The 25812-nt window shown below is 44.9% G+C and overlaps 1 protein-coding gene across 3 annotated transcripts in view; it reads right to left on the reverse strand.

The window, feature by feature from the left end:
• The window catches only part of ATAT1 (alpha tubulin acetyltransferase 1), a 30986-nt gene that overhangs the window by 3215 nt on the left and 1959 nt on the right, over positions 1–25812 (reverse strand). For 2 of the 3 annotated variants that reach the window (XM_063122269.1, XM_063122267.1), the window contains exons 2-10: positions 24906–24966; positions 22504–22595; positions 20032–20092; positions 18673–18786; positions 17604–17705; positions 15661–15706; positions 13137–13208; positions 11971–12190; positions 211–308 (exon numbers count right to left, since the gene is read on the reverse strand). In XM_063122269.1, the coding sequence (XP_062978339.1) occupies positions 211–308; positions 11971–12190; positions 13137–13208; positions 15661–15706; positions 17604–17705; positions 18673–18786; positions 20032–20092; positions 22504–22595; positions 24906–24966 (866 nt within the window). Of the gene's footprint in view, positions 1–210; positions 309–7979; positions 8955–11970; positions 12191–13136; positions 13209–15660; positions 15707–17603; positions 17706–18672; positions 18787–20031; positions 20093–22503; positions 22596–24905; positions 24967–25812 lie in introns of those variants that run through there. The other variant, XM_063122270.1, reaches the window with a different exon arrangement.

Raw genomic sequence — 25812 nt, forward strand, 5'->3', positions numbered from 1 at the left:
GAGAAGGTTCAATTCCCAGCTGGTGCAGCGCCCATGAGAGCTGCCCTCCCCACCAGTATAATCTGGCATGTTTCTGGTGCCGTCTCCTCTACTTCAGAGTCTGATTCTGATTGATCACCTGAAACTCCTTCCCCCAACCCAAGGGGAGCAGGGCTAAACATGAGACCAGGCTCCACTGCACACTGTCAGAACCCACCAGACTTCACTCACTTGCGCTTTTCTCAAGGCCTTCCAAAACCGGGGCAGAGTTTTCAAAGCGGCTGTAAGAACACTTCTGAGCCATTAGGACGTCCTTTTGAGGGCTCTTCCTAGAGAACGGACGGGGAAAAACAAGCGGGAGGGTGGAGATGATAAGGCAGCAGGAAGCAATGGGTAGGGCAGGAGTACCAAGCAAGAACGCAATGGGGCAAGGGACGTGCCATAGGGGAAGGATGCAGGGGATGAAATCAAGATGGCGATGCACAGATTTCCCTGCTCAGAGGGAATGATGTTTCTTAATCTACAACATTTTTATATCACCCATCAACAAAGTTCTCTGGGCAGCTTACAAAAGTTCTGAATCAATAAAAAAGTAATCATCATTACATCAAAAGATGACTTAATTCTGTTTTGATATAACATTGACTCATCAAAACTCAGTCTGTAAAAACAGCCTAAAAACAGCAAGTACGTAGTGCAAAGATCGAAAAATGTACTTAAAAACATGTAACTAAAAAAGCCTGAGAAAATAAAAAAGCTCTTCAGCTGGAACCAAAAAGGATCGTATCATAGGTATCAGCTGAGCCTGAGGAGGGCTTTTCAAAACTGGGGCACCACCAACAACAAGGCCCTTTCTCTGCCTCACTGAATTTGATGAGGGCACTTCCAGGAGGACCTTGGGTGAAGATCTTAAAGACTGGGCAGGTACATTCAAGCGGAGACAATCCTTCAAATAGCTTGGCCCCAAGCCTTTTAGGGCTTTAAAAGGTAATACCAGTGCTTTGAAAATTGGACCCAGAAACAGTCTGGGAAACAGAGCAGATAACAAAACCACGGAGTGATGTGATCAGATCTATCAAATGTTAAAGTTCCTGGGGATAAATGAGCAGCATTTGATTTACTTTATCATGTGCTTGGTGAAAATTAAACTGTATCCCCTCTACATTTTATTCTCACAACCCTGTATGGTAGAATTGCTCAAGAGACACAAGTGTTTCATGCCCAAGGTGGTGCAGGTTTGAACCAGGGATTTTCTTGGTCTCATGTTATTGTATGGAATGATGCTGATTCTGGAAAAAGAAATAAGTAGGAATATGTTCCTTTGGCCATTAGTACAGTGGATGGTGATATCAAGCCCACCTTGCACAAGCTATAACAGAACCCAAGATGCTGGGTAGCACATGGTTCCTTTATGACTGTGAACAGAGGGTGTTTTGCCTTGGATATGCAGCCAACTCAGTCACAATTGTGGAGTTGTGGCACCACAGTACTGATTTCTGTCAAAATGGCAGAGACATCCAGTGGTAGAGGAGCTGCTGTGCAATTACAGCAAAGGTAGGGAGAGATTGTGGCCCTCCAGAAGTTGTCAGCAGACAACTCCCAGCATCCCCGACCATTAGCCATGCTGGCTGAGACTGATTGGAGTTGGAATCCATCAACATCTGGAGGGTGACAGGTTCCTTGCCTATGGTCATGCTGGCTCATGACGATGGGAATTGGTAGTCCAACAAATCTGGAGAATGAGGGCAGGTGGAAAAGGCAGTACTGAACAAGATAGAAGATCCAATTATATATGGTAGCACCCCATATTTTATAGCCACGATTTGTACTGTGACTCTCTGAGTGATATTGGACTATCAAGCCTGAAGTGCAGACCCAATGTAACTCCAGATTCCAGATGCTTCTCTTCCAATACTTTCTTCTCAGGGCAGAAGTATACATTTCAGTACACACCCGGGTCCTACTGTATGTCTCACTCTCTCCTGTGATGTTTATTATAATGAAACTGTCTCCTGATGGCCTGCTTTTCCCCACCCCACATTGGCCTTTTCCCGATGTCCTGCTTTTTCCTACAATGAACGCCACCACCAAGACCAGTGGTAGTACCCATATTGTACCAATATATACAATAAAAATAGATTTCAGGCAGAGTTTGAAATTACCTGGTGCAACCTGGTGCCCACCAGATGTTGACTTCAACTCCCAACAGCCCCAACCAGCATGGCCAATTGTCATGAATGCTGGGGGTTATATTCCAAAACATCTGGAGGGCACAAGGTCGAGGAAGGTTGCAGTAGTTATTTTCAATCTCACCAGCAGAAGTCTATTTCAATTTTAATTCTGAAAAAGTTTATTACACATCTGTTTTTATTGTATATGTTAGTGTGTGTGTGTGTGTGTGTGTGTGTGTGTGTATATATATATATATATATATATATATATATATATGAATCTTTATATTTGTGGGATTGACAATTGTGAGGAGAGCCTTACTGTGTATATTTCTGTTTTTTACCAGCCCACATCACTGGCTGGGAATGAGAAAAATGACAAGATTTCAGGCACACAAAAAGCCTTATTCACCGTGCTTAAAGCCATGATTTAAGGTGTCTTCTGAACAGGGCCGTTAAGGCATTTTGTACTAGAAGGGGACAGGGACCAAATGTATAGCTGCCACTTACGTAAGAGATGGTATCTGAATTTACTTTCCCCGCCTCCCACCTCACCCCCCCTTTTTTTTGTATTGTGCCTATTGAATTGTACACCATTATTTTAAATGGTAAAATAATTTAAAGTGCATTACCAGAAAAGTGGCATATAACTACTGAAAATAAAGAATGTAAAATCTAGTTCCCACCTCAAGTTCCAGCTTTTGTTTGCCCTCTTTGGCATTCCCCCATCCTCCAGCAATTTCTACTGATTCCCTCGGGGCTTCCAAGACTGCTCTGCCTGTGATCCTTAGGTGGCTCTGCAAGGAGGCGGTTACTCAAAAGCCTCACCCCAAGTGGCTGTATTTCAGGAGAACAAGGGAAACCAATAAAACCTACAGAGCGTCCAAGATGACAGAAGCCTTGACCTGGAGATCTAAAAGGAAGGTCCACTTTTGCCCCCAACTTGTACAGGCCCATCTGCTGCCACGCTGGATTTTCTTCAGAGCTGGACTACACATGCATGAATTACAGGAGGAGGTTGGAGAAGAAGACTTTATATGGCAAGAAGATGATTTAGAATTATGCTAGAAGCTATCAGGCGTGGAACATAACAAAACAAAACAACGAGACTGCCTTATTGAAATTTAAAAAAAATTCCAAACTTTATTGAAATGTAAACAAAAGTCCATCTTTTCCCATGCCAGACACCAACAGCTGAAGTCAGTTCAGAGTCTCGGGTGCTTTGATAAGAAGGGGTATTGAAGAAAGGGATTGAGGCGAACCTCAAGGAGGGATGCTGTGGAGTTGCCAGATCAAAAGGGGAAAAAGGTAAAGTGGGGGGGTGGTACTGGGAGTTCTCCACAACAGAACAGCTTCAAAGTCTGTTGTGTTCTACGGAGCAGCGATGGCCTGGAATAAGAGACATTCCCTAGAACGAAGCTGTTACTGTGCTTAAAGTGCTAGACAAAGTTCTAGTTTGTGTACAGCCCTCCTCTTCAAGTGGCTGGTTTCAGTTTTCAGTTTCAGTTCCCCCCCCCCAAAAAAAACAGGTAAATGTGGTGAGGGAGGGGGTTGTTGAAAGAGAGCAAGAAGAATAGGCATCCAAAGAACTGCCATGCTAGGTCAGACCAAAGGTCTGTCAGTGCCTAGTCAAAGGCTCTGAGAGAGAGAAAAAGAAAGCACTTCCTACAGATTTGATGAAAAATTTTAATCATCAAAACTGTGATTGGCAGTCCTACAAGTTTATATAATGCTTGTGAAGCTCAGGCTGCATTTAGACAACATGATAGTCAATGGTGGGGTAATAACCAACTTGACAGTTGTTTATCTAGGGGTTACTCCCCACATGATGTGGTAATAATCAACCAAAGTGTGGATTAGGCTCAGCGCTGAGTTGACTATTAGCCCACGCTCATCCCCCACCTTTCCCCCTCAGTCCTCCCACTAGTATCCCATCATCCATTGCTGCTGAAAATCTATCCTGCTGGCTGGACTAGAGTAGCAACCTCTGCTTCGACCGCTCTTGCTTTGTGACTCTGGCTGACGAAATAACCAACAGTGCCCTCCATACAACACAATAACCAACAGTGGTTCAAATCGCCAACTCTGTACAGCGTTGGTTATTTGTATTATTTTGGCCAATTAACCAACCACTGGTCAAAAAACTCCCGCCACATAACACGATACCCCATGATGGGTTAAATAACCGACTGTTGACTATTTAAACCACCATTGGTTTTGTTGTCCAAACCCAGTCACTGAGTCATTCAGGTGCGTGGCCTATGAGAAAGATATTATGAAACCAAATTAAAAGCAGCCCACTCAAGGAATTAGATGGCTGTTAGGTTGGTTGGCCTTTAAAAAGTAAAAAGCCTGTGCTGCCTGATGGCACAACCGTGCAACCTATGTGGGGTTACACCTCACACAAGAACAGCCCACATGGCTAAATGTTACAATTGGTATTTTGCCAACATGAGCAGTCTACAAGTCCCCATGCAGGGTGACTATTGGCACATGAAACAGACAGTGCTTCAGCCACATCTGCCTCTGACTTCTCTGCTCTCCTGCTCTGGGTCTCTTTTCATAAGGTGGTACTAGTTATAGCTAGGGCACAAAATAAACCGTGTTTTTTATACACAGTGGTAGGTACTCCACAGTTTTGCAATTTCAGCTGGGCATCATGATACTGAGTTTTGAATTTAGTGCCCTGAGACTCTCAGTTTATGCATGGAGCAAGTAGTTTTGGCTGTTATGCGAAGATAGCCTTGAAATCAGGTGCTGCCTGGTGAAATCTCAGGAACTAGAGGGGAGAGTCTGAGCATTCATTCGTGGTCAGAAGGCAGACTTCAATATTCAGAATATGAAATGTTACTACATTTTTATCTCACTCCTTCTCCAAGTCGCTCAGGGGAGCATACATTGCACATCCCATCCCCATTTTATCCTCACAACAACCCTGTGAGGTAGGTTAGGCTGAGAGAAAGTGACTGGCCAAGGTCATCCAGTGAGCATCATGGCTGAGTGGGGATCCGAACCCAAGTCTCTCCAGTCCCATTCCAAATCCCATCCACTATACCGAACCAGCTCCTCCTTGCTCCTTACTTTAGCACAACTACCAGTTAAAGAAACATCTACATTATGAAAGCTAAGCAACCATTGTATGTTCATTGTTAGACAAGTTGATGCTTTTCCTGGCACAGAGTTTGAGCTACGTTGGCACACATTGGATTTATTTAATTTTCCTCCCTATCTCACACAGCCCTGACTGCACATACATTTTGCTTATCTGGCAAATCAATTCTTTGTTCTGCATGCACCTTTCTCCTTCTTGACACTACAGACAAATTCCTTCTCTCCAAGGCACGCAAGCCCTGATTCTCATCCTTGGCTCCTAGTTTCCATTTTTGTCCTCTGAAACCATCCGTTTTCAATTCCAAACCTGGAAACAAAGCTCAGAACTTCTGCTTCTCCAGCTGAGGTAACCATTTATAAACCTTGTAAAGGCTTCTCTCGCTTTGGGAGCAGAGGCAACTGCTGTAAGGTTTTCAAATCCCCAAAGCAATTTTCTTTTTAAACTACACAGCAACGCACAAAACAGCCATAGGTGCACAACTGTCCCATTCCAAAGGGCGAAACATACCACAGACTGAACGACATCCAAAAAACGACAAACAGAACTGACAGATCGTAAAGCAGAGGAAGACAAGGAGAACAGAGCAAGGCAGGAGCTGCAGAGAAGGATCAAATGCTTGAATGGCCTAAGGGATGACCCTTACAGTTTGGGGGAGCTTCCTATTCTGGGCCGCCAGGTGCCAACGCTGACCCTGTTCAGATGACATGCTAAACCTCGGTGGTTAAGCTTTTTGAGCTAAACATTAAGGTTTAGCGCGGCATGTGAACCATGACTTCGCATGTCGTATGAACCATTCCCTAACCATGGTGGCTATATAACCACGGTTTAAACACATTCACTAACCATTTGCTGCAAAAGGGTTAGCGGCCTAACCATGGCTCAACGTGTTGTCTGAACAGGCCCACTGCCATCTTTTTGGCACCAGGTTAAGACTGCCCTCTATTCCCAGGCTTTTAATGGCATATGATGGGGCACATGCCAGACAGCTAAATGGGCCTAGTATTTTATTGAAACTGTTTTTAGCTGTTTAAATTCTTTTAAATTTTGTATTTGTAAATTTTTATGCTTTTTTATGATGTATTTTTATATTGTATTTTATTTTATGAATTGTTGTAAACCACCCAGACAGATTCAATAATAATAATAATGATAATAATAATAATAATAATAATAATAATAATAATAATAATACAACTGCAGTGAGCTTTACTCAGTTTTCTCTCTACAGATGCTTGGCCTGAACTCCATAGAGAGAAACTCTGTAGCCAAAACCTGCTTTATAATTTTGGTAGGGAATGAAGAAAACTATTAGGGTGCAATCCTATGCATGTTTAGACAGAAAAAGTCCTATACTTCCCAGCATTCTCTAGCCACCTTCAGTGTGTTCTGGATAATTGGAGAAAATAACGTTCCTTTTAAGAAGGAGCAACTTTAGCCACACACGGAATCCAATTTTGGCTCCTTTTACTTGCCCACCAAAGAAAAACCTCTGTAAATGCTTCTTGCCTGCATTCAAAACGACTCGGAGTTAACTGGGGAAAGAAATACTAAATGATTTTAAGCTGAGAACAAGTGGGGTGATAATTGGGTTTAAATCTGCCTTTTTCGGGACACCCCTCCTTACGTATTGGAGTCTTTTTTGGGTGACCACATTCCAAGTGACCAAAGATAAAAGGGTGGCAGGGCCAAAATACTAATAATAACAGCATATTTTAGCTTTGAACTCTTACTGCCAGTCATTAAGCCTTAGAAGAGGCATTTTAGACTGGAGGAAAGGCTGCACAAAAGCCATGAAAGCCACCAAACCATCTACACTGAAGGGAAAGGTGAAGGATTGAGACCCCAAGCAGGCTCAATTTAGCCTGCAGGCTTGAGGTACAATACTCCTGCCTTATGAAAACGTCATTCCCATTTGCAGAGGGGTCGTCCACACCTGAAAAGGTCCCAGGCTCCCTCAATGGCAGATCCACTTAAAACATCTTAAGCGCCAAGGGCTAAGAAAGACCCCTTTCTGTCAGAAACCTCCAAGAGCTGTTGCCCGTCAAAGCAGACAGCACCGGGTGAGATAGATCAATAGTTCGACTTGGTAAAAAGCTGTGCTTGTTCCCCCATGAACATTTTTATCAGAGCAGACTGTAGTCTTATCAGGAACCTCAGACACACTCATTTGAACACAAGGGCAAAGGGTGTCTAGAAAGTGGCTGAGGTTCATAATGGTTGAGGGGCAGAAGGGAGAAAAGGTCAGCGATTGTGCTGGGAGACAGACAAGAAGGCTACGGGGGTTCCACTGAGCCCCCAGGGCTCTATCCCTTGTCCAGCCTTGCAGGCACATCCATAATGGTTCCTAGCCTACACACACACCTATGCTAGTCACTCATAGTAAATGGATAGTCTGAAAGGAAACAAAACAGCTCTGTTCCTTTTTACAAAAAGCTCTGCCTGGTTGCCTGAAGACAACGGTTTCAGATGAAGTCATCAACAAAATGCACCACACACCACGGAGAGCCTTGTGGCACCTTAAAGACTAAACTAACGTGTTGTGCCACAAGCGTTCTGTCAGATACATGATGAAAAGGGTGGGAAATTTCAGGTGACGAACCACACAGTCCCAAGAAAGACCGCGGGCTCCTTTTTAAAATGAGGCCGCCAGGCAAGCTCCTCTAGCTTAGGCACCTCTTAACACAGTGGTACAGTAAAGATCAAGCAGGTTTCTGAAGTACAACAAAACTAATTTACCAGAGAGAACAGTGAGATGTGGACACACCACAGGCACTGATGCCTCTTTCACACCACCTTCCCTCCCTGAAATAAAACTACTGCCTGTTTTCAATCGAAGAAAGGGGAAAAAATATATAGAAGGAAAGAAGGCCAAACGGTACCTAAGGCAAACAACCCCAAACCCACCCACCCCAACAATGGTAAAGTATAACCTCTGAAATAATGTGATAGCTTCTGTTTAATGGTACTTTAAAATCGGCCATCTGAGGTGCCTCACCTCACGCTGCCCTTTCGTTACCAGAGCAACCATTTTTAAAAGGGAGGCCACTAGCTGGCTATCCCAGGTGTCTACGAAGTCCACTAGCATATTTCAAGACTAGAACAGGGGAAATGGAAAATCCCAAATCTTGGTTCATCGTGGGATCGATTTCATGGCAACTTTGTCTTCTTTGGATCTAAGACCGGCAGACCCAACCAAACACTGACTGAGCAGCCCAAGGCAGGATTACATGGCAACGGAGACCAAGCAATTCATGGTGTGTGTAAAACAATGTAGGGTCTTTCATCTAGGACACCGCTAATTTGCCAGCTGTAAACTCTGACCACTTTGGAACTGAAGCACAATTCAATAAATAATTTGAAGTGAAAAGAAAAAAAATGGCAAGCAGGAGGATCTGCTCTTCTAAAAGGTAACCAGGTTCCTTTGCTTAAGAGCTTTTGGGAATCACGGCATAAAAAAGGGGAAGCAAAAAACCCTCCCCCAAACCCCACCACCATACACATCCCAACACTATATAAATAAATCCACATCCTTACAGGTTCTACCCATAAAGCTTATAAAAAAAGGAGAGGGCGAAGATACTGGATGTAAAACCAAATCTCGTTGCTAGAAAGAACACAAGCGGAGGCCCAACGGTTGGGGAGACACAGCAGAGACCGGCGATCAATGGCTGTTTTCAGAGCGATTCAAGGAGCTGGCAGAGGAGGGTGGAAGGAGAGAAAGAGAAAGGGAAGGGGTGAGGAAGGAAGGAAGGAAGGGATGGGTATTAAAAACAAAAAAAAAGAGAAAGAGACAGGTTAGATCCCTGATGGACTGAGGGGAAAGCATCAAATTCAAGATACTAAAGACGACATCTCTCTCCTGAGAGTAATGATGCTTATAGAGAAACAGTACTCTGGAAATGAATATATTTGATGTTGGATTAATGTTATACTGTAGTAATATCTGCGGCTACAAATGGATCAAATTCTACAGTGACAGAACATACATCAGAGCAGGAAGGAGGCCCAACACTAAACAGTGAAGACTAGAGTCAACACCGCTAAAACAGGAAACAAGAGCGGCTCGTGAAATTATTCACACCTATGTATGTATGAATAATGATCTGGTGTGCTTTGGAATGGAGTTTCCATGGGTTTCCTTCATTTTAACTATTTTTGAGAGGAAAGACCATTGCAGCAAGATCAATTCCTCTGTTCTTAAGTGGGAAAGCCATCTAAGACTGGTCTCTTCTACAGCTGCGCCCATTCAACAGGGGTGTGTGATTAGGTGTCCAACCACTGGATCCAACCACAAGCAAGAATATATGCTCACAAGAAAGGGACTTCCACTCACACAATGGAACTCCCTTGGCTTGGCCTCTCCACTGCAACCTCCCGTGAGCCCCGTAATTCTCCTCCGGAAGGTTCCCTAGCCCCTCCAGAGAAGATTTTGCGCGCATGCGTGGGGGTGCAGGGGAGAGGGGGAAATCCATTCGCCAGAAGGAAGGAACTGCTGGCAGAATGGCACAAGGGGATACAAACAGGAGGGGGGGTGTTACACCTCACCTCAGAACTGCCCACCAAACAAAGGTTCCCAAGAGAGAGAAACATAGAATCATAGAATAGCAGAGTTGGAAGGGGCCTACAAGGCCATCGAGTCCAACCCTCTGCTCAATGCAGGAATCCACCCTAAAGCATCCCTGACAGATGCTTGTCCAGCTGCCTCTTGAAGGCCTCTAGTGTGGGAGAGCCCACAACCTTCCTAGGTAACTGATTCCATTGTCGTACTGCTCTAACAGTCAGGAAGTTTTTCCTGATGTCCAGCTGGAATCTGGTTTCCTTTAACTTGAGCCCATTATTCCGTGTCCTGCACTCTGGGAGGATCGAGAAGAGATCCTGGCCCTCCTCTGTGTGACAACCTTTCAAGTATTTGAAGAGTGCTATCATGTCTCCCCTCAATCTTCTCTTCTCCAGGCTAAACATGCCCAGTTCTTTCAGTCTCTCTTCATAGGGCTTTGTTTCCAGACCCCTGATCATCCTGGTTGCCCTCCTCTGAACACGAATGCATGGGCAAGCATTTGTAGGGGAGAATCAACTATCAGATAGGTTTAACCCTTCTACTGCTATTCCTCCCCCACTTGCTCTTCTCTTTGCTTTTCCACCCCAGCTTGGCGTCGAAGCTGGAACAACAATCTGAGGGACAGGTTGTAGGGGAAGAGTTAAACACTGCCAATGCTCCTCCCCGGCAAATGCTTGCTCCCTTGCGTTACCTTGCAAACATGGGGTTGGGAACCTGTACCTGTCAGTGTAATGTGCAATTCCAGTGTGTGACCTTCAGAATTTCTACTGCCCTCCACACTGCCAGGAGCTATCTTCTAGTTCCAAAATCGGTACTTCTTACACTTCTACCCTGGTTATCTAGACTGGTATGAATGGGGCAGATTTAATCCAAATACTTCCTACATGGGCTTGATCTACTTCCCCATGTGTTTATGCTTTTCAAAAGTGCTGTGTAAATGGGAAAGTGCAATGCAATAGTGTAGGCAAACAAGGGAGGCCTGCACCCGAGGAGCTCAAAACGGAGGAAGGAGGTCGCATTAACAAAGGCTGAGTAAGAACAAATGCAGTTCAGAACCATGCAGTTGTCAAAGGCTTCTTGGGTGGCCTTTGAGGAGGGATTTGAAGAAAAAGGGGTGGTGCCACGGAAGAGGTATGGGAGGGAGGGAGCACCAGACACCAGGAGGTGGCAAGGGAGTCTGAGCAGAGACACTTCATTTAAGAGAGCAGGGGAAGTGGAATAGGAGGAACAAAGAGCATGTGCAGAGGCAATAGGCTTCTGAGACAGACTGACCAAGGGAAACTCATTCATCCAAAGGGCCATTTGATTTTGCTGTTGGAGGTTCAACTGAGTATACACACTTATCAGCCAGTAAAATCAGTATTATCTCCATGGTCAACTCCAGCCCAGGGATCTCACGATCTATTATTCCATTTTGGGTGGCACAGCACTGGAGATGGGCAAGAGGTTAGGCTTCATGCGTGGGCTTAATCTGTTAGGAGGACTGCCAATGGCATTTCTAGATTCCTAGAAACCTCCTAGAAAAAGTCCTTCTAACATGCAGGGCTGGTTGCATGCCTCAATTCCACAGGAGTGCCGTAAAAGCTCAGAATGTGATACCAAACATAGAATTCAGCTTCCTGAGAATCTCAGTTTGCTTGCTTGCTTCAAAAAAGGAAGATTTGAGCCGTTATAGTGTGAAGATATGCTTGAAGATGTGTAGACAGAAGTCAGAGAAACAACTAAATAATGTTTTCACCAATTTAGGGGACTCAGTGCCCTGCATAGCTCTTCTCCCTCTATTCCATCTTGATTATCAAAGCCAGAATAAATTAAGTAAAAATGAGTCAAATTGTGCATATCGGCTCATTTTTTTATAATTTATACAGGCTGCAGGATCGAGCTTTTCCAGTGAAGAATGTTGATTGCTTGGATGCTGAATTTCAGTCGAGGGTGGGGTACACGCAGCCCTGTTAATGAGCCTCCAGTAAGGGAACAACATGCTAGAACCTGAAGTTCTATGGAAATCAAACGCCTGCTAGTGTCTTGACCCAGCAATCCTTAAGGATTAGCTACTTCCCAAATTGGGCATGCACACACACACACACACACACCAAAAGTATTCTTTGCCCCACCTACTGCAGGGTTCCGAGATCCCTCCCACATCGTACCTGGTTCTCCGCCTCTGTGAAACTGGGTCGCCAGGATCACCATTCATCAGATGGTGGGCAGTTGAGTGCGGGGGGCAGAGGCGCAAGTTCTTCAGCAGCTCTTGCTCATTGAAGTAAGGCTTGAGGCAGCCCCGCACCGGGGAGTTCCCCAGGCTGCTAGAGCGGGTCAGCGAGCGAGACTGGTTGAAGGGCCATGGCGGCTCAACCTCTTCCTTCAGGACTACAAGTTGGAGTAAAGAGATTTAAAAAAACAAATGAATCAGTTCTCCTTTTCCTAGATCAGTTCTCCCCAATCTGGTACCCCCATTGATGTGTTGGGACTCTCATTCCCATCCTCTCCAGCAAGCATGTCCAAAGACCAGTGGGCATCAGGTTAAGGAAGGCCACTGTAGAGAGAGATCATCAAATGCAGCCACTCTGGGTTGCTTAAAATCCCCAAATGCATCACCATCGCCTTTGCCTTCCAAGTTGCTTGCTGTCAGGCCAAGGGCATAAGCAAATGCTGCGAAGCCCTTTGCTTTGCTTGACCAGTTCCACTATGGGAAGCTCAGAACAGCTGAATCCCAGCTTATGGCAGCTCAACTAGGACAATACTGGAGAATATCCCTTCCCCCCCCCCCCGACACTATGTATCCCTGACTTCCTGGAAGCTATTTAGAACTAGCACATTCGAAAGGTGGTGGCAAGAGCTTGGAGCCAGTAGCTTCTTTCCTAAGAAGGAAAATCTTTTGCTCAGTAAGATCCCCCAAATGTGGAAGGACTGCTGAGTCAAGGAATGGAATTTAAATTCTTCTTGACTGAAGGCAATCTTGAAGTTCAGGGTTGGCTCTTCTCATACTTTCTTAAAACCAAATAGCTCCCCCATCCTAAATGGGCCCAAGTGACCTACATAGAATGAGTACCACAGAACCAGGAAGACAACTTGTGCATGTTTCTCTGCCCCACAACATCAGCTGCCCCACTCAACCCAAGCAGAGGAGAATAGAAGCTCAACTGGTACTTTCCATCTCTCCCTGCCACACACCAGCAAGAAAAAAAATTAACCCCCAACTTTGTAAAAACATAGCCCCTCAGTCTGGATATTGCTTTGCTTGAGTCCCCTCTAAAAGGGTATTGCTCAGACCTATTTTCCAATCTAGGAGAAGCATCACTTAAAAAGCTCTTACATTCTCGGTCCGATAGGGAGTACGGTTTTATATCCCCCTCGTGACGCTTTGGAGGCAACTTTCTTACTGGAGCTGTGGGGAAAGAGAAAGAAAGATGAAGCTTTGGAAAGGAAGAAAAAAACAATACCAAAAATGGAGTTGGCATTTTAGCAGCTTAGATACTTTGGACAACCAAAGGCCAAGTTGTGAAGAAGGATGGCAGTCCTAAATTGTGTGGATAAGTGAAAAGACAGAATCAAAGGGTGGTTATTTATGAATTAATCTAGAGGAACAGAGAGTGCTTTATTGAATATGGAAACGATCTCATAATTATTGAGGGATCTCAAGGAGCATAACCTGAGCTAAGCAAGTTATTTAGCAATTTTCAAGAACAATACCAGAACTCTTTCATTAAACAGAGGACCTCCACTGATCAGCTACATTTAATTAAAACAAGACAGAGGTGCTTGCTGTCAAAGGCTGCAACCTGGGTTTGGAGGTGTATCAACGGGTTCTGGATGGGGTTACACTCCCCCTGAAAGACTGCGTTCGCAGCTTGGGACTGCTTCTGGATCCGTCGCTCCAAATGACAGCTCAGATAGATGCGCCGGCCAGGAGTGCCTACTATCAGCTTCGGCTGATACGTCAGCTGCGCCCCTTCCTAGAGTTGGAACACCTAAAGATAGTAGTACACACGCTGGTAACTTCGAGGCTCGACTTCTGCAATGCGCTCTACATGGGACTATCTCTGTGCCTAGTCTGGAAACTTCAATTAGTCCAAAATATGGCAGCCAGGCTGGTCACTGGTACACCTAGGGGTGACCACATTACACCAGTTTTAAAATCTCTTCACCGGCTGCCAATTAGTTTCCGGGCAAAGTACAAAGTGTTGGTTATTACCTTTCAAGCCCTACATGGTTTGGGTCCAGGCTACCTGCGGAATCGCCTTCTCCCATACTATCTGCCCCGCACACTCAGGTCCTCTGGGAAGAATCTACTTCAGCTAGTACAAACTAGATTAACAACTGTTACCCAGAGGATTTTCTCTTCTGCTGCTCCCAGACTGTGGAATGGACTGCCAGAGGAAATTTGTCAACTTGATGGTCTTTTAGAATTTAAAAAAGCAATAAAGACTGATCTATTCTGGCAGGCCTATCCAATGAAATTTTAGAATGTTTTAAAGATGTTTTAATGTTTTAAAGATGTTTTAATCTTGTATGGTATGTTTTTAATCAACTTTAATGTGTATTTTGTATCATGTTTTTATACTGTTTGTTTTATACTTTGAATGGTTTTAGTTTTTGTGAACCACCCAGGGAGCTTCAGCTGTTGGGCAGTATAAAAATGCAATTAATAATAATAATAATAATAATAATAATAATAATAATACCCCCATTTCCAGATCTGTGGAAGATGCCAAACCATAGCCAGTTGGGTGAGATATATTTATGTGACTGTAAACTTATCTTGAAATTATTAAATTCCAAAAATTGTAAACTCATTGGAGGGATGATTTTTAGTATGTGGGCTTATAATGTTCATGAGGCAAAATGAAAACAGGAGACCACCAAGTGGGACTTGGATTGTTCTTTATTTGCCTCGTTTCTGATCATTTAGCAATTGTTGTCATCAGAATAACTGCATGCTCCTCTCTGCAAACCAGAGGACTAGAAACTTGGTTTCTAGGTTTTAAACCAGGAGTGAGCAACTTACGGCCCACTGCTTGGCCAGTGTGGAAAATGATATCCTGGAATAGACGGGCCTTTAGTCTGATCCAGCAAGGCTCTTGTTACATTCTTATTTCTAAAAAAAGGAATACTAGGTGGCTCAGTGATTGGGTTCACATGATCATGAAAGGAAAGTAAGCCACGGTACCACTGCACATTGGAATCCAGTGAGGGTGGGTGGGTAGGTTGGTTTACAAACCACCCTGAAAACCAAGGTTTGTTCTAGTGTTTCAGAGTGGTTTCTAAACCACCCCAGCCACCTATCCTGACAGGGTCCAGACATCACCATTTATGACCAGTGAGGGTAATTATGCTAAGTAGGTGGCTCACAACCAGCATGCGTAGGGAGGAAAAATAAGCCTCCTCTCTCCCTTCCCTGGCCACCAGCAGGCCACTTTTTCTTCCTCTCTGACTTCTCCTACAGGGTCGCAGTTGCAATCTTGTAAGATAAATTTTCTGCAGTGGCTAGGAGGGGGTGGGAAGATCGACAATTGGATTTCCTCCTCCATACTCATAGCTGGGTCTATGGGTGTGGAGGAGGAGATCCACAGCATGCTATAGCACCCCAGACTCTGTCTAAGGGCCATTGGACTGCTCCCTAAAGCTTTCCATAACCTGGTGTCCTCCAGATATTTTGGACTTCAACTCCCATAAGCCTTAGCCAGCTTGGTGAATGGTCAGGGATTGTGGCAGTTGTGGTCCAAAACACTGAGAAGTCCCCAGGTTGCTTCTCCATACCCTAAAGCGAACCCTACACAGAACACAGAACTCCAAATTGATGTAACCAGACAAGGGACATTTTTATGTCTCTGACTCACCATGCTGGTGGCTGAAAAAGCCCTGGAAAATCACAAAGTTGTTCACCTGAAAGAAAAAGAAGATATAAAACCAAGGAAAAATACACACAAAGAAATCCTCCTTACCCTACTACATGTTTTAGAGCACCCTCCAGCAATGAAAGCAGCATTTTGCCTTTCCCCCCCACAACTAGCCTGCAGATTTGCTTTAGCTTTCTCTCTGGACAGAAACAAACCTCTGAAGGCAAGGATGGTGAACATGCCCTGACGATGCTGTTGGACTGCAATTCCCATCAGATCTAGTAAGCACAGGCAATGGTGAGGAATGATGGGAGCTGCAATTCAACAGCTTCTGGATGGCCACACGTTCTCCATCCGTTTTAAGTAACCAGGCCATAGCTCAGTACACAGATTCAATCCTTCACATTTACAGTCGTGGGATCTCAGTGAGTAACAAGAGAGAAGATCTCTCAACAAGAAAGGAAGCTGCCACAATCTAGACTTGCCGTAAAACAGCTCTTTTAGTTTCTCCATTTAAAATGTAAGACACACAATCCAATTTCCTGCCCTCTTCAACCATTTTGGTCAGGCCATTTCTGCGTACTGCATCAACCAAAGTCGCTATGACAATCGATTTGACCATGCCTACATATATCAGCAACAGTTGATTAAAGTCATCGTTATTATTTTTATTAATTGTCTGGAACTATTTCGATATGTCGTCATTATGAATTAGTACTGTATTAAGGTAGCAATGATTGATATGATGTTTTGCTATTGCTGAGATATTGTTTTTGTATTTTGTAATATATTTTCCACTGTAGCATAAAAATAAACTGATGGCAATGGCGTTTCCTGTTTAGATGTGACAACCGCTCTGTCTCTACGAGGGGCGCTTTTGTTTCCATCCCTCTCCCTGTGAAACAATGCTGACATCTCTCAAGCCACAATCATGCCGACAAATGTGATGTGCAAGTGCTGCAATCAAAGATGCGACATCACAAAGTGCCCAGATTCCAACAGATGTTCAGTGTTTCATCCCCAAAGACCTCCATTGTATTTTGGGCACAAGCTCTTCTTCAGGGGAAAAAGACTGGAGAATGACTACTGTGTGTTATAGCCATAAGGGACTCTGCAGCTTTCTAAATACCTCCTCGGATGCCCTGGCAAGCTTATCAGGATTCCCTGCCAGCTATGTTCGCCTCTGTCTTATTCGTGGCACATTTGTTTGTCTGACAACTCAGAATCACATCTACTTAGAAATACAGAGAATGGTCATGGCACAAGACACATTTCTACTGCTGAAGCTAAGCAGGTCTGGCCCAGTAAACGGCGCAAATGGGAGACGGTCACTAAGCTTGGCGCATCTTGGAGAAAGGGGTGGGATATAAAGGAAATATTTTGACTCCTATCACTTCTTCTTGATCGAACACTGCTAGGACAGCACCCATTAAAGCCCCCTTCACTGCTCTCTCCATCTCCTGTAGCGCCACTCACATCTCACTCCAGCGTCACCAGTGTCTCTGTGGCTCAAAAATCAGCACTTTATAGAGATAACGGACTTGCACTCAAACATACCCTTATAGCTATAACACACAGTAGTCATTCTCCAGTCTTTTTCCCCTGAAGAAGAGCTTGTGCCCAAAATACAATGGAGGTCTTTGGGGATGAAACACTGAACATCTGTTGGAATCTGTTCAGAAGACATCTTAAACCACGGCTTTAACCATGGTGAACAAGGCAAAAAGCCTTCTTCATCATAGTTAAAGCTGTAGTTTAAAGTGTCTTCTGAACAGGGCCACAGCGTATTTCATTAGCTTGCAGAGGCATGTTACTTTTTTCCGTTCCTTTTTTCTTTTTTGCCTTGGTTAAGCATGGAAGCAACTTTGCCTAAGCTACTTCAAATGGCAAAACTGCAGCATGAAGAGAAGATTTTTTTTCCCATCATAAAGAGAACGACTCACCTGGGGGATAGTGTCATGGAGATTATAGTGTTTCCCGAGGAAGCACAGGAGTTTCTCTGAGGGGCGGTCCACCGCCAGCTGGTGAGGCTCCACTCGCTCTCTCTGAGGGGAGAGACAGGTGAAGATGGTAGACTGAGGACTACAACTTGCAGCTCAGGAGGGGAGGATGAAACATCTGTCTCTAAATCATCAGTTGCAGGGCCACTGGCAAGAGAAATGTACTTGGACTGGGGGAGGAAAAGGGCTACACTTCCCCACCCTGCCCACATGTTCTTAATTTGGGGGGTTGTGCTCTCACCAATGACGAAAGGCAGCTTTGCCAATTGGAAGGGAACTTGGCGATTGTGTAGCAACTGGCTGAAATGTTCCTCAGCCCAGAATGAATCAAGCAGACACACAACGGCTCTAATGAGGCCACTTCCCAGACTCTTCCTCCCTTAACCAGTGAAGGCCGTAATTTATTAAAATGCTTAGACCCTGTCCTTCCACCCTCACCCATTATAACACACATAAACAAAATATACGAAAAAAACCCCAAAAGCAAACAACAACAGCTATTATATGCAGTATTGTAGAGGCTCAATTCATGTGAACTATTTAGGCTGTGAAGCTACCCACTGTGCAAGTGTTAACAAACAGTCCCTCAGCAGTACAAGAGCTCCCGCCAACTCCATTCACCTCAGCCAGGCTAACTGAATGAATTAGTGCCAACTGAAGAACCATCCACATTGGATTCATACAGCTGGAGCATTCTAGAGGCATTTAGAACAGCTCGGGACCATGGGAAATACCACCACAAGTATATGAGATCGATTCTCACAGAGATGAGATTTCCTTTGGAGACGATTCTGTAGAGAGGCTTGACTTCATGCCCATTGTCTAACTGATCACCCCATTTGGGATCAATAAAGAACTATCCCACAGATCCGATTTGCTAACTGAGGGATTTTAGCCTTTCCATGGAGCAAGTGGCAAGGTTTAAATAGAATGGCTTAGCCAAGTCAGGATACCATATTGGATTTTACACTCAGGGGCGGGGGGGGGGGCAGAAAATAACAGAGGGCGGCACCTGCAGCATGTAATGGAAGAGCTCCTTGCCATAGCCATGCCTCTGGAGGGACTCATGAATGTAGAAGTCCAGCACACAAAGAGGTTCCACTTCATTGTGAGCTCCGTGGCGATCCTGAAAGAAAGGCAGGAGATTTGCAAGGTGTGTATCTGTGTGGAAGACTGAGCATGCAGGGTAAAAGGCTTAGAGCCACTTATTACACTGCATGCTAGCCTCCACTTCCATTTCTGAAGGGACCCAACATACTTTGACCCCCAGGATTCAGACCTTCTGCCTAAATCAGGAGTTTCCATACTTGCTGACAGACACGGCTCTATAGACATACCACCTTCCTGCTCCCCCCACCTCCGCCACACACTCAGACCATGTGAGATGCAATTTACCCAGGGCATATAATACTGTTAAAAATAAAAACAGTTCCACTCTCTCAGTAGCACACTATTTATAAAAAATATGTCTTTCTTCTACCTACTGCAGACTCCTAAGTTTCAGCCACCTTCAGCCAGATAGTTGTTTCTACCAGCATTTCCCTACCACTCAAGCCTCTCACATAGCATCCTAGTTCAGATGATCATAATAACCCACCATTTGTTAACCATGGGTTATTTGAGAGCATGCAGGAATGAGTGAGTGAGCTGGCTCCTGCCCACTCCCAGTTTTCTAAACAATCCAGGAACATCCTGGGCTGGTTCAGATGCAACAGAAAACTATGGTTCCGCGGCATGTGAGCGAGCTGTGGCAAGCCTTGCGCTCATCTGCTCCTCCATTCTCTCTCCTCCTCTTTGACACACAAAAGGCAGAGGTCGGAAGCATTGGCTTTCAATTTTAAACAAATCACTGTGCCCCCGTTACATCTGAACTTTGATAGTGGATGTCTTTGATCCCTCCCCCTTCCCTGCAAAGGAGGAAAGGAGAAGAGAGTGTGCGAACTTGCAGCTTGTGCAGGTAGCGGGGAAATATGCTTTCCTATTATATCTGCCCCAACTCTTAAAGTGAAAGGCATCTGGATATCCTGAATAAAGCCCAGGACTGCTCTCACCCACTAGGATTCCTCAAACCTCTTTAGTTCAGGGAGAAGATGCGGGGGTGGAGAATGTTTGTTTTGTCCTTACTGCCTCATCTCCCTGCTCCCATCCATCTCATCTGCCCCAGGCCTCAGTAACAACAACAACAACATGAGTAGCAGATAGCAACATTTCTTCTGCTACAGGCTCAGTGCTTTCGGCAATTGTCCCACTTATCCTATAGCAAAGGGAGACTGCAAGCACTGATCCTTGAGGATGGGGTGGGGAGCTGCCACACCCCTCCAGATGTTGCTGGAGGGGTGTGGAATAAAAGCAATTTTCCAGTGTGACTTACCAGCACAAAGAGTTTCTTGTACCCGACCTTGAGGAAGCCAATTATAATCCCCTTTCCTGTCCTGGGAGCAATGAAAGGAAAAAAAAGTTATAAAACATTCCTAAAGGATGGATGAGCAGGGCTCCACTGAGGCCACAGCAGTCTAGAAATACTTGGGACTAAGCCAGCCAGCCCCAACCGTGTGCCCTCCAGAAGCTTTGGATCTCAAGTCCCAACAGCCCCAGTCAACATGGTCAATGGACAGAAATGCTGGGAAGAGTAGTCCAAAACATTTGGAGGGCACCCAGACGGAGAAGGCTGGGCTAAGCCATATTTACAGACCTGAGAGATGTATCAAACCCAGTGTGTGGAATTAAAATGAAGGGCCGAAAACAGAATTTCACATAGGGACTATCAACTGAAGACTAGGTGATGAGAGGCGGTAGCAGGAGAAAGCAATAGTGCATCATGCATGCATCGTGCCCCATTCAGTTTCTCCTACCAGTGAGAGAGACTAAACTAACAAAGAAGCAAAGGCTTCCAGTTGTGTCTGTACCACTACCCCGGCTTGTTGTTTCCTTAACAAACCAATGAAGCCAGGCTTCAGACTCTGGTTTGTTTGGGGAGTGACAAGCCAGAGCCTGGCTTTTGATGTTTAACAGGAAGCTTTTTCTTCCTTCTTAGTTTCTGGCTTGTTTAGCCAGTCCCGCTGGCAGAGAAGCCAAGTGGAGGTGATTGGTTTACAAATGATGCCAGAAGTCTCAGCAATAAACAGGGGAAGTCTTTTCTTTTAAAATGAGCCTTGATATGTCAAAGTTTTTGCATATGTTACCAAATTCCCTGAAAACTATTTCTATGGTAACTGTGGCCAAGCAGATTGTCTGCACCAGTGGTATTCAACCTCAACCCTATGGGCCAAATTTGGCCCACAAGGAGTTACAATCTGGCCCTCTGGGGTTCCCTAGATGGTGATGGCTGAGCCCCCTTGCCCAGGCCTCATCCCCTTTCCCCCAAGGGTTTCCTGGCTTTTGTTTGCCCCCCCACCCCCACCCCATTCTAAAAGGTTAAAATGCCTCTCCTAAAGGTTAGTTACTGGCAGTAAGAGCTTTAAAATGAAATACGCTGCTATTTTTTGGGCCCACCCCTTTTGCTTTTAGCCCTGCCCACCACTGGAATGCAGCCTCTGAGAACTCCTCCAAAACTGAATTTGGTCCTCAGGCTGAAAAAGGCTCAGCAACCCTGGTTTAGATCTCCAGTGTATATGGTCCAAAACAGCAAACCTTTCCCTGCTGCATCCCAGAATATTTCTACAGAAATATTCTGTAGAATACAGGTGTAGAAAACCCAGGTGAGGCAGTGGCTGTTCTGAGCCAGTGCCTGGGCACGGTAATGGACTGGATGAGGGCTAATAAACTGAAACTCAATCCAGACAAGACGGAGGTACTGTTAGTGGGTGGTTCTTCTGTCCGGCAAGGTGATGTTTGCCCTGTCCTGGACGGAGTTGCACTCCCCCTAAAGGATCGGGTCCGTAGTTTGGGGGTGCTCTTCGATCCAGAACTGTCACTTGAGGCACAGGTGAACTCAGTGGCAAAGAGCACCTTTTATCAGCTCAGGCTGATATACCAGCTGCGCCCTTATCTGGACAGAGATAGCTTAGCTACAGTTATCCATGCTCTGATAACCTCTCGTTTGGATTACTGCAATGCGTTATACGTGGGGCTGCCTTTGAAAACGGTCCGGAAACTTCAACTGGTGCAAAACAGGGCAGCAAGGTTATTAACAGGGACTGGCCGGCGAGATCACATTACGCCAGTCCTTTTACAACTTCATTGGCTGCCAGTCCAGGTCCGGGCCCAATTCAAAGTGCTGGTATTAACATTTAAAGCCCTAAACAGTTTGGGGCCAGGTTATCTGAAGGAACGCCTCCTCCCATATGTACCTACCCGGACCTTAAGATCATCTACAGGGGGCCTTCTCCATGAGCCCCTGCCAAAGGAAGTGAGGCAGGTGGCTACTAGGAGGAGGGCTTTCTCCGCTGTGGCACCCCGGTTGTGGAACGAGCTCCCCAGAGAGGTCCGCTTGGCGCCTACACTGTACTGCTTTCGTCGCCAGCTGAAGACCTTTTTATTCACTCAGTATTTTAACACTTAATTTTAACTTAAATTTAAATTTTACTGTTTTAACTCTGTATTTTAATCCTATATCAACTTTGCTGTGTGGTTTTATCCTGGTTGCGCTTTTTATACTGTATTTCGTAATTGTGTTTTAAACTGTTGGGTGTTTTACTGTGGTTTAATTTTTGTGAACCACCCAGAGAGCTTCGGCTATTGGGCGGTATAAAAATGTAATAATAATAAAAAAAATGTCTTGGGCTGCAATCCTATTCAAACATACCTGGGAGTAAGTCCCACTGACCTCAATAGGACGTACGCTTAGTAGTCACGCATAGGACCGCACTGTTACAAATCAAACCCCTCCCGCAGACCCACTCACATGGTTGCTTCGCTGTCCTTCAGGATATAGAGAACATGGCGGTTGGTTTGCATCCGAGAGGCGCTGGTGATGGGAGTTGGCAGATTCTGGGCCTGAAACCAAAAAGGGTTGTGCTTCATCAACTCAAACTAGGGTGGGTGGGAAAGCTTGGAAGGGCAACTGGACAAACTGATATCTGAACTGTGGCTTATATTCCTTGGAGAGAATGCACCCTTTACGTGAAATAGCCACTGCTTTACTGAAAGACATAATATCTCCCAGGCCTGCTCAACTCATGACCCACAAAGTCCAAAAGAGCCCCTAAGTCACGCATGGCGTCCTACCCTGGGCTCCAGTTTGTGTTGACATGAGACTACAAACACAGAGGAGCGGTCAAACATCTAGTAAGGCTGCATTCTGCTTAATGGGTCACATACTGTGCAGGCCTCATAGATCATTTCTGGAATCCTAACACGGCTTCATTTAATATCCTGTTTATGGTTTTCAAATAACCCAAGTTACTGCTGAGGTTCAGAGTGAAGAAATACTCTGTATACAACTGCTGTTGTTACGTAATATTTAATTTGTGCGGCCTCTGTGAAGCTACAAGGTATCTAGACAGGACTGAGGCCTTGTTTTGTTACTGTGAAAGGCCTGTATCGTACTTACTATGTTATGAAGGGGGGAAGGGAGAGACAATCACTTTGAGTATTGTTAGATGGGGGCTGCATCAGGAAAATTAAATTCTGGTTAGCTGGGGATTCTAGCTAGGTAGAAAAGCAGTTGGGAAATGACAGTTGTGAGTCAGGGGTCGGTTAGCAATCACAGAAGGAGACATTGTAGGCTGGTGTGAGGTTTTTGTGAAGGACTAGGAGAAAGCTAAGGGGAAAGTGAATAGATAAGGCCTAGATGTTAAGTTATTCCTTCTCTTGGGGAGGGGGGGATTATGTGGCTGGTGAAGATCAGGTAGCTGTGTTTTGCCAGGAGGCTTCCCTAAGATCTTTCCAGAAGAAGGTTATACAAGCAGGCAGTAAAATCTCAGATAAACTGCCCAAGCAGCCAGAAGCACAAAAAGAGAAGCTCTGGTGTGACAGTCTGAAGACTGTACCCAAGAGTTGTGTGTGTACTTGGCTGGGAATTTCGTCTGAGGTAAAAGAAGCCATTAATACAGTGGTTCTCAACCTTCCTAATGCCGCGACCCTTTAATACAGCTCCTCATGTTGTGGCGACCCCCAACCATAAAATTATTTTCATTCTTCTCTACACGATCCATTGTCATGGGATGGTTTGCTAATGGAAATAATACATAACAATAGCTTTAATAATACAAAAGATGATATATGACATAGTTCAGTCAATACAGTTTCCTAAACCATCGGAACTATGTGTTTTCCGATGGTCTTAGGCGACCCCTGTGAAAGGGTCATTCGACCCCCAAAGGGGTCCCGACCCACAGGTTGAGAACCGCTGCATTAAGAGGATTGTTGCAGAAATAGTGCCTCTTGAGTCCTTTAGAATGTCAAACCCCAAAATAAGTATTAGTAATCCCTTATATGTTCAAAATGTTCCTTTAAGAGAGTTCTTCTCTGTAGCAGCACCCAGTATCTGGAAAACTCTCCCTCGTACAGTTCAGGAGGCGGAAAAGGTAACACCCTTTAAATGCCACCTAAAAACATATCTTTTCACATAGACTTTATCTGGACTGTAACTTATTTTGGTTTTACATGGCATTTTTAATTTTTAAAGTTTTAAATTTATTCTGATTTGTTGCATTTTTTGGTTCTAACTGTGAACTGCCCAGAGAGCCTTGGCTAGTGGGCAGTATAAAAATGTAATAAATAAATAATTGTTGAATGATTCATCAAGCATTGGTGCCCATCTCAAGCCTAAGCCTCTTCTACCCGCTACTAGGATATTTTAAAATATTCTAAGAGAATTGGTGGTAGCAGAAAAGCGGCAGCTTGTGGAACTCTTAAGTTACAGTGACAGAGTGTTCCTTAAGCCCTGAAATACAAGCATTTGCTATAAATAAGAAACTCCATGGGTAAGATTGCCCTGTGAGGGAGCAATTTTCCCATAGTTGGTGGTACTGTTGGGGAGAGGGAATCCCCCAGAATCAGGGATTGGTGTTCTTTGTTTTAACAAGAAGACAGAAAGGAGGGGGGATTGCTACTGTCCCTATTTTACTGAGATAAAATAGAATGAGCAGGGGGTTGGACTTGATGGCCTTATAGGGCCCTTCCAATGCTACTATTCTATGATTTTATGCTGGCTGGGGACAATGGGGGTTATAGTACAAGAGACCTGGAGGGCACCAGGCTGGGGAAGGCTGCTCAAAAAGATTCCAGCCTCCTCCCATTTCCCCAGAAAGAGGAACATATTCCCTGGCCCTTTAAAATCACCAAACCCAAATCCTGATTTACCTTAGCAGAGGCTTTGCCCATTTCATCTATAATCGTCATGAGCTGCTGCTGTAGATCCATCCTGGTGATAAAACAGAATCAACGGGGTTAAGAGCCAGAAGCATCTCATCACAATAGAAACCTGTGATAGGAAGTGTTCTGAATCTCCAAGGAAGAAATGTTTGACATGTCAGAGGCCTCAGCAGCCTTTGCCTTAAATCCAACGGAGGCTAACAGCTTCAGGTCAGGATGGGTTGGGCAGGACAGAGGCACAACCTCTCTGTAAGCAATGAGTGTTTGTGGGTAGTTGTTAGGCAACCACCTAACACCTTGCTCCTGCACTGAACGGGCTTCAGGGTTGCATTAGGCCAGGGACATCTGTCTCAAAGCTGGCGACCTGAGGTAGCAACCACAGGGACAACAGATCATTCCTGGAAGCACTTGCTGGCTGGCAATGATGGGAATTGTAGTCCACCACATCTGGAGGACACCAGGTTGGAGGAGGCTGCTATAAAAATGGGCATCGCTATATGTCAATTGTCACTTTACCTACAGAAGAGGAGTGTCAAGCCTCTGTTCCTAGGGTCACGCACAGGCTCTTCTATTCTGTGAAAGCAGGGGCTTGGGTCCAAATTCAGTCATAACTGGAGAGACAGGCCCACGAAAACTCACTAGGTCTATTTCTCCAAGTATGATGAAATCTGGATCTCACCCAGTATATCTAAGACAGCAAAAATGTTTAATATTTCAGCAGATATAGTAGAGGTCAGTGCAACAAAGTTACTTGCAAAGAGCTCATGAAAGTGGCCATAAAAAAGTGGACCCCCTCTTCCTTTAAGTCACTCTTCAAAGCCCACCTTTTCCATGAAGTGTTTGGGCACAGCCACCAGTACTCAACCCCTACTGAAACTAAGCTTAAATACACAAA

This window comes from Elgaria multicarinata, chromosome 3 (genome assembly GCF_023053635.1).
Source record: "Elgaria multicarinata webbii isolate HBS135686 ecotype San Diego chromosome 3, rElgMul1.1.pri, whole genome shotgun sequence".
NCBI lineage: Eukaryota > Metazoa > Chordata > Lepidosauria > Squamata > Anguidae > Elgaria > Elgaria multicarinata.